General features: G+C 36.2%; 1 protein-coding gene across 1 annotated transcript in view; it reads left to right on the top strand.

The window, feature by feature from the left end:
* Positions 1–5,864: 5,864 nt before the first annotated feature.
* LOC145283971 (protein farnesyltransferase/geranylgeranyltransferase type-1 subunit alpha-like) overlaps positions 5,865–9,775 on the top strand; it is a 39,931-nt gene continuing 36,020 nt past the window's right edge. The window contains exon 1 of the mRNA XM_080133068.1: positions 5,865–6,031. Within this exon, the coding sequence (XP_079989194.1) occupies positions 5,890–6,031 (142 nt within the window). The 5' untranslated portion in view covers positions 5,865–5,889. The remainder of the gene's footprint in view (positions 6,032–9,775) is intronic.

Below are 9,775 nucleotides of genomic sequence, written 5' to 3'. Positions count from 1 at the left end.
CCACAATGCGTTTTCTACTCTCCATTAAAAAAAAAAAAAATTATTAAGTATCGTACTTAATAAAAGTCCAACAGATGTGTTTAAGGGAAAGTATGGTGATAGATTCCCCTCTCACGAACTACGAATGAGTACAATTACGTAATCTATTTTTGCAATCAACTCGGTAGATAAATAAACATTTTTGGACGAGAAAAAAAACTAGCATTTAATACAACAGAAATACATAAATTAAATACTGAAATAAAATGTAGTTATTAATATTTGAATCTAAAAATAAAAAGTACGAATTAATATTGAAATCACTTATCTCAACAAAAACACTTCTGTCTCCAAAATGCAAACTGTAGTGAAGAATTTCAGTTTTAACAGCGTTCAGAAGATTTTTTTTTTTTTAAATTAACCGTTAAAAGAAAAGCGTGATTTTATCCTGAACTTTAGCTAGTCACGTTTATTTGTTATGATATCGAGCAAAAGGGTTCGATTTGTAGGAAGAAAAGCTAGTATTAAAGATGGGGAGGGAGTGTCGGCGCTTTAAATTGAGTTATCTCCCCATGGCGTGGTCAAAAAATTCCCAGATGGCTATCTTCAATGTGCTGTCATAAAAAGATGTTTTTCCGCAGTAAAAAAAAACAAAAAAACTACTCGATCAAATTAAGTGAAATTTTTTTCGGAGATCTTCAGTCCAAAACGGATACGTACAATATAACCTTTTTTTCGATATTTTCATTTTTTAATGTCTTGATTAAACTGTACAAGTACCTATTATTCAGACGACTATTCTCATTCTGGTCATTTTGGTTCACTACGTTTTGGCCATTGTAATCTCTGACCTTCTCTGAATGCATCTCTTTGAATTTTAAATCTTGGGAAGCTGGACAGAATTTCAAACTGAGCACGTTATCCTTGGAGATGTATTGTTCTTGTTTTATGTGAGATTTTATGCTTAGTTATTATCGATTATGTATTGAGCATTGAACCTTCGACTGGAACTGATATGGTTTATCCGTTGCACCAAGAGTAAATGATCATATATTTTTGCCATGTAGACATAAGTATATTTGGCCAGCATTTTAAATTCTATTTCTCCTATTTTTCTCTTTTTGTTTGTAATTTTTTCCTTCAGTTTCAGAGTTAGTAGTAACGATTAATTGTTTAAGAAGAATTAACTTCCACGGGAAAAAGTGGATAATAAAATTTCTTCATATGTACGTTTCTTTGAAGAGCAGAGACAACTCTTGTTTGTTCCTCTTCCAATCCATTTTTTCTTTTTGACAGACTGATTTCCAAACATTCTGTTGGAGTGTAAAAAGATTGGAACTAATATAGTCGAAAACGTTTGCGAATACGGCAAATTTCTTTTTACACTCGAACAAAATGTTCAGAAACTAGTCCATCAAAAAGAAAAAAAGAAAGAGTTGTAAGAGAAACAAACATCCATATCTCAGACACCAGAACACCAAGCCACATTCCTGTCATCGCCGCCACCGCACACATATTCCAGACGCCAGAACACACAAGCCACATTTGTTGCGGACCAGGATATAAATACCCTAAACTCGCCACAAGAAAAAAAAATGAAACGAATTAAATGAAAGAAACAAAGAACTCAAATGCTGGAATAAAATAAACATGTCGTTTATTTTCTGTTGAGAAATGAAAGTCTTGGGTGTACACGTGTTCATTCAGCCGTTGACGACTACGTACGTGGAAGGAAAGGGGAATGCAATAGAGAAATGCGAAGTGGCAAGCCGGCCTGTAGAAAGAGAGGGTTAAGCTCAGTAGAGAGTCGCGCACATGTCTGTTTTGATGGTCCAAAGCCGAAGGGGAGATAGAGTGAGAAAGTCAATCCAGTCCATGGAGAGAGAAAGCATATAAAGTGTACGTGCGCTTATCTCACATTACAGTAGCAGGGAAAGTGACGTAAGGGCGCGCGGTCGGTTCGTCGACTCAACAGGTCGAACGCTGGTCCGGATGAAAAAGAGAAGTTGACAGGTTGTTTTGACTTTTATACTGGAGTTAGTCTTCCGGGTGCGCATGTCTGGTTTTCACTTAAAAGGAAGTGACGTCACAGCTCGGGTGCGTGTATGTGCATGAATGTGAGTGCGTGTATGCATACGTGCGTGCGTGCGTACATGTGAGTGTGTATATGTGAAGAAAAACATGTTCGAACACATTCCTGCCATCGCAGCTCCTCACCTCAGCCTGACAATAACTTAGATAGTCACTGAGTTCATATCAACACCCGACCAGCATCCCTATCACCGCCCCCTGCTGAATTATCCTGACCCACTAAACAGTTCGTTACATGATTGTTTTAACTTTAAATAAAAAGTTTAAACTCAACCTTTTCGTTTGTCGCTTTCTTGCTTCCATATATGCTCAGTTTTGTAATATAACGTGGTCTACCTGTTGTACCAGGAGTAACTGATCATATATTTGGAACATCTCTGTTAGATATAAGGATAGATTATGTGGATTAAATTTTGCTTAATTTACTTGTATACAAACATAGCAAATCGGGGGTGGGAAGCCCTTTGTGACAATCCAGGTACATGTAATTTGGATGACATATTAGCCATATACATGATAGCATCAATTAATAAATATTCTCCAAATTTCTTTGTAAAAAAAAAAAAAAAAAAAAAAGGGTATTTGAAAGAGTTATTATAGGTACATGGTCGTCTTCAAGTCCAATGTAAACAAGTTCTTGATGAGCCGTTCCCCTTAAATAATCCAATTTACCAAATTTCCACTACTAACGATTACTACAACATTGTCTCATTGACCACTGTACACTTATTAACCCTTATCCTCGAGTGGCCTCTAGGCCATGATAAGTGGTGACTCCTTTGTAAAAAAAAAAAAAAAAGAAAAAAAAGCTAGACACCTGGCATTGCCTGGTAGTACAATATACTTAAAGATGATATTTTAATTTATGCAGATTGTGTATGTATGTATTATAAAACCAATCCTCTATTGAATATTATATATTACGAGGAATAATTTGCCCGGTGGACTAATTTGTAAAAATTAAAAAAAAAATAATAATAATGATAATGTCGTTCATCAAATTTCGTCTGTGTTTGTTTACAATATCACATCAGCTGATATTTGGGCTTGACGATCCTAAAAATAAACTTTCTTCTCTTGAAGATAGGAGTACAAAATAGACTTCGTGGCTTAGTGGGGGATGCCCTTTTCTCTACCCTGCAGCCTCTCTCCCACAGAAGAGACGTTGCGAGCCTGTCCTTGTTTTATCGTTATTTCCATGGCAGATGCTCGTCTGAACTCCAATCTCTGGTCCCCCCTCGCCAATCTTTCACAAAAAACACCTGTCTAGCTGAATCCACTGTGAACAACTTCCCCTACTCTATATCTGTGCCTAAATCAAAACGCAGATTCCATGAACAAAGCTTCTTTATTAGAACTGCACGCCTGTGGAACTCTGTTCCGTCTGCCTGCTTCCCTCCGGACTACAACTTGGTTGTCTTCAAGTCCAATGTTAACAAATTCCTAATGAACCGCCCCCTTAAGTAAACATTTCAGCAAATCTCCTCACTAACGTAATGTACTTGCAATAACCCTTATCCCTGAGTGGCTTCCGGGCCTTGATAAGTGGTGATCACTGTGTAAAAAAAAAAAAAAAAAAAAAAAAAAGGAAAGAAGAATTTTTACGGGGGAATATTTTACGTTACACCAGCTAAGGTTACACTGGTGTAACATAAAATATTACCCTATAAAAATTATTTTTTAACTTTAAGCGGAGAAAGACTATTTTGAAAATCGGATTTGTTCGGTTTCAGATACTTATCAAATGAATGTCTGTATAAAACATATCTAAGAACACTGCCAGACATATAAATTAGCTTTGTGTGAAATTTGCTAAAGATGAGCTCAACCGTTTTGGAACCTATGAGGAAGGAACTCACACATACACACACACACACACAAAGTGAAATTTATATCATAATAGAGATAGAGATAGGTATAATATGAGCATTACTTCTAATTTAAATATGGTAAATGTGTAGTTTAGCGGCGCAAATTATTTGACAAACAAAAATTTATAGAAACTATTTATTTTTATATAATACACATTAGACCCAAAGGCTAAAATAAAATCAGAAAAAAATTAATTTTTATTATTTTCTCATCATTTTTTATTAGACTAAATGCACGATATTTGAAGCTGCCATATTGCTTTTAAAATTTAATCTTTCTAAGGTTTGACAGATTGGCCTTTTTAAGACCAAATTTGGTCTTTTTTACGTTCTTTCATGACAAAAAAAATATATGGCAGCCAAAAACAGCTCATGAAAAAACGTAAAAAAGGCCAATTTTGGCCTTAAAAAGCCAATCTGTCAAACCTTAGAAAGGCCAAATTTTAAAAGAAATACAACAGATTCGATTGTCGGACATTTAGTCTAATAAAAAATATGAAAAAAATAATAAAAATGAAATATTTTCTGGTTTTACTTCAGCCTTTGGGTCAAATAATGTGTTTTATATAAGAAGAAATAGTTTTTATAAATTTTTGTCTGACAAATAATTTTTTTTTTTTACATTGGGGGGGGGGGTCACCACTTATCAAGGCCCAAAGGCCACTCAGGGATAAGGGTTATTGCGTATACAGTAATCAATGAGATAATATTGTAGTAATCATTAGTATTGGGGTTTTGATAGAGTGTCTTACTTAAGGGGACGGTTTGTCAGGAGTTTGTTTATGTTGGACTTGAAGGCATCCAAGTTGTAGTCAGGTGGGAAACAGGCAAGCGGCAGAGAGTTCCACTGGCGTGCAGTTCTAAGAAAGAAGCTTTGTTCATGGAATCTACATTTGGATTTAGGCACAGATAAAGTGTGGGGAAAATTATTGACAGTAGTTTCAACCAGACGGGTGTTTCTCGTGAAAGATTGGCGAGGGGGGACGAGGGATTGGAGCTCAGACGAGCACCTGCCATGGAAATAACGATAAAACAAAGACAGGCTTGCAACGTCTCTTCTGTGGGAGAAAGGTTGCAGGGAAGAGAAAAGGGCACCCCCCACTAACCCACTAACCCACGAAGTCTATTTTGTACAAGGCAGGATAGGCTGTTTTTAGCAGCTCCTGCCCAGATATGGCAGCAGTACTCCATTCTTGGACGTACTTGGCTTTTATACAGATAGAGAATTGCATCAGTAGTGAGATATCTTCTGTCCCAGCGTCCCTGGTAACAGATTTGATGTACGTGTTCCATTTCAGATCAGGACTAAAGGTCAAACCCAGAAGCTTGTCAAAACATGGAGCCTCCCCAAGACGAGAGCCATCCATTTCAATTGATGCCAGATGGGGATCAGAGCGTTGATGATGTAAAGATAGAAGCTTGGTTTTGGATGCATTAAAATAAATAGATTTTATAATTTTTTGTCTGCCAAATAATTTACGCCGCTAAACTACACATTTGCCTTAAATATTTCCAATTTGCCTGAAATTTTATTCCTGTTTATTAGACATGAATTAAGCAAGGTTTACTGAATTTCAATTATTTTCTTAACCTTCTTAAACTTATACCCCAAAGTTTAGACATTTTTCTTTAATGGATTTTGATCGAAGTGGAATAAAGATTCTAGACATAAAGATTAGTATGTATTGGTCCTGACTCCTGCTCCCATGGACTCAGTCGATTGTTTTCTGGTTTGCATATTAAATTCATAGCCCGATTTATTTTTCAGTCTGGCAACAGGACACTTGTCGCAGTTTGACATTAGTCCACATAATCATCTGCAAACGTCTTAAAAAAGTTTTGTTAAAAAAAAAATAATTGATAAGCACCAGAGAAGGTAATGCTCAAGGGGAAATAACTGTTTAATCGTGTACGAGTTGTTTCCCTTTAATTTCTCGCACATGCCAAGATGGCTGAAAGCTCATCGGATGAGGGGAGTTTCGGTCAGAGTTGGATTCGTTACGATCAAAGACAAGAATGGAATGATATTGAACCAGTACCGCAGGACGACGGACCATTTCCTGTCGTAAGGATTGCCTACACGGACCAATGTATGCTGGTTTGATTTAATTCTTAAAATTTTAATTGTTTCAAGCCATTTTTTTTTTTTCATTCCGGCATGCTGTAAATCCTCATAGACTTTAGTGGTACCTCGACACTCACGACATTTTTGTATTTAAATAACATTTCGTTTGAATCTAATTTAGTTTGGGATTTATTTTAGTTATTAAATTTGTTTATATTGTAATTCGATTAGCTTTTTGATTGGATTTTTTTTTAAATGTCGTCAAAATATTTGCAACATTTTTTTTGTACATTTTCAGCTGAAATTCATTTAAAAAAAAAAATACGCCAAATTCATGCGATTGTTCGATTTTTAGTTTGAAAATAACATCGCAGTTTAACACGTAATAATTATTTGTAAGCATTAAATTTGATATTGATGTTGATATTTATACAGAATACGGACCGTGCTGAAATAATAACGTTATTTAGAAATCCGTTCTTAACATGGGAGGGGTGATTGATTAACTATTCCTGTACTTTCGCCTAAAAATTTAATAAACCAAAGATAACCGTGAAGATTTAATTTAACTAAAAATTATATCTGAAAATATCATGGTCCGTATTCTGCATAAGTAACTTATATATATATATATATATATATATATATATATATATATATATATATAAATATATATATTTGTACGTTTTCTTCTAATATAGCAATAACGAGATATAGATTTGATTGTAATTATGTATAAACATATTCCCTTAAAAAGATCATTACTTATTAGGTGTATGCTGTAATGTCTACGAATTCCGATTTAATCGCTTAAAATGATTTTCTTTATAAAAATTATTTTAAAAAAATACAACGGTAAATTTTTACGACGTGACCCAGCGTCGTTTAACCCCTAAAAAAAAAATTAGCTATTTTTATTTTATTTTATTTTTTTTTTTTTTGCCTGATACGTTTTAAACGGCGTTTTTAAATAATATGAAAGAAGAAATTTTGACAGAAAAACAGAATTTAACATTTTAGAGTGAGGGATCACTTTTCTATATAAAATTAAGGTGTTAAATGAGCACCCACTTTTGGGCCATCTAGCGTTCAACGAGACATGTCACCCTTAGCATTTTTTCAAGTTTTATGATGGGGGAGGGGGAAGGTAGCAAAACATGAAATTTAATTGTGGGTGGGGCGGAGAGAATTACATTTGAAACATAAAATAACGATAAATTTAATTCATTTTTTTTTTTTTTTTACAGCAAGGGAGGGGGAATTAAATTCTTTTATCAGACGATTTTGTACTTTCACCTAACAATTTCATAAACAAAACGATCCCCAAAATATGACAAATTCAATGTTTTAGTGGCGCAGGAGGAGATCACATTAAAAACATAAAACAAGGAAAAATTTAATATAAATTTTTTTAGAATTAATTTTTGGTAAATGTGGCCTGATAGACCAACACACTACCTACCTTTAAAAACTTGTTTTCTATGAGTTTTCGTGTGTGCTGAAAAAGAATATCGCGTTTAAAATTGAGGCCGACAATTTGTTTTCACGATATTATAAACATACTTTTCCACATGTTTCATGTAGTAATGTAATGTGGCGGCCATATTTGTTTATGGCACACACAGAAGCGGCGGATGGGGAACAAGGTAACGGAAAAAAAGAAAATTAAATAAAATATATATATATATATATATATATATATATATTTTTTTTTTTTTTTTGACTGGAAGGAAAGAATATATAAATATATTTTTAAAAAAAGAGAAAAAAAGTGTAGTTGTGGTCTGGTAGACCAACCAGATAGTCCTATATGGCGAACTCTCTACTGGACGTCGTGACAGAGGGGAGGGGAACTGAAGAAAAGATATAAAGACTCTCAGAAGAAGTCCCTCGGTGACTGCCACATTGACCAACTCCAGTGGTCTGCTCTCGCTGCTGACCGTGCTACCTGGCGACATACTGTCCACCACCAGACTGTCGCCTCCTTTGAGATCTCCTGCACAGAGAATCTGCGGGAGAAGCGCTGCAGAAGGAAGATTCGGGAAGCCTCAGCAGCCACACCTGACCTGACTTTTGACTGCAGCCGTTGTGGCCAACCCTGCTTGTCCCGCATCGGGCTCGTCAGCCACAAGCGTACCTGCAGTCGACGTGGAAAACCCCTTTAAAAGAATCTTTGTTTGCGAAGTACTGCCAAGATAAGATAAGACCAACACAAAACCTATCTTTAAAAAAACTTGTTTCTAGGAGTTTTGGGGTATGCTGAAAACGAATAGTGCATTTAAAGTTTTCTGCAAATATGTAGCTTTCTGAATATTAAGCAATGTAATTCTTTGTTATACGTGGTGACCATTGTTGTACGCGCAAGCGCGCGCATATGTTTCAAATGTAACTCTCTCTCTTCCTCCCCCACGCAAAAAAAATTAGAATTTATATTTTGCCGCCTTTAAAGTCACCAAACTTGAAAAGACGCTAGGGGTGATATTCAAGTGTTGGGAATCTAGGCAAAAGGGAATTAAATGGCTAAAGGCCAGTCAGCTGCTGAAATAAAAGAAACACACATTATCAACAATGAAGGAACTGAGGAGTATCTCCTTCCTCCGATTCCGTGATAGTTTCCGGTTCAAAAGCAAGAGTACTCAGGGTCCATTCCCTCAGACGAGGATTGTTGAAAGGTTTTAAGTTCTTCAGAGCTCGAGACATCTTCTTCGTCACTACTGGTGATTTATCAGTTACTCTCTCATTCCGGCATGTCATATCAGGAACATCTGAGTCATGTTACGGATCATATGTTTGTGTGGACTCGCTTTGAGCAGTGGCGTCAGTGATCGGTGGGTCAGGAAGGGGAGCATGAAGAGGCGGAGTATGAACTGTCACTGGATCACCAGCTGATGGAATGAATTAATAATTCATAATCATGCTCACCATTGTTGAAAGGTTTTAAGTTCTTCAGAGCTAGGGACATCTTCTTCATCACCGGTGATCTATCATATATATATATTTTGAATATGATGCTACGATGCTGAATTGCTCCCCCCTCATCATACACATTGCCCTGCCTAGTGTAAAACTGGTTGGTGTGCAGAAAACCAAACCACTCTAGTAATGTATGCAGATCTCCACAAATATCTGAGAACAATAGTTTGATAGCTCATATCCAGCTCGATAAAGACGCTGACCTCTACCTTGCCCTTTCCGTTATCGGTGGATCAGTATCGTTTTGAAGCTCAACCCTTCGAATGACAAATATCGAAAAATTGGCCAAAAAACATTAATTTCTTCACCCTCAACTGGGCAGTTTTCTACAAGGAGGAGTCGATTTTTTGCGAGCCATTCATGCAAGTCATCGTATCGGTTGGATTGACTTTGCCTAATTTTAACGCTCCGAACTTCCGGTCGCGTCATGGAGTAGCGGTAAGACATCAGATTTTCTTTCACTTTCTTTTCCGCTTTCGTGTTATGGGTTTGAGCCTGCCTGCCTGCCTGCTACCACTGTTTTTGCTCAACACTCGCCTCCAAACACCCAGGCAACGCCAGGCACCCAGGCTAGTCTTATATATAAAAGGCAAAATGGGCGTGAGCGTTTGTGTATGTCTACGAAAGATTTTTTTGGCTGGAGTTCTCGGGTTGGTTAGATTCCGTGAGAAGTTTTCTTAAACTTCCTAGATCATAATATCTCAGATTCGCAAATGGACATCATCTCTATCTTTTTTTTTTTTTTTGATTGAGTTAAACAAAATTCCCATCGTGCCATCGTCTCCAGTGTTTGAAT

This window comes from Euprymna scolopes, chromosome 8 (genome assembly GCF_053919585.1).
Source record: "Euprymna scolopes isolate OS-2025 chromosome 8, ASM5391958v1, whole genome shotgun sequence".
NCBI classification, from domain to species: domain Eukaryota; kingdom Metazoa; phylum Mollusca; class Cephalopoda; order Sepiida; family Sepiolidae; genus Euprymna; species Euprymna scolopes.
This window is presented reverse-complemented; position numbering and strand designations above follow the sequence as displayed.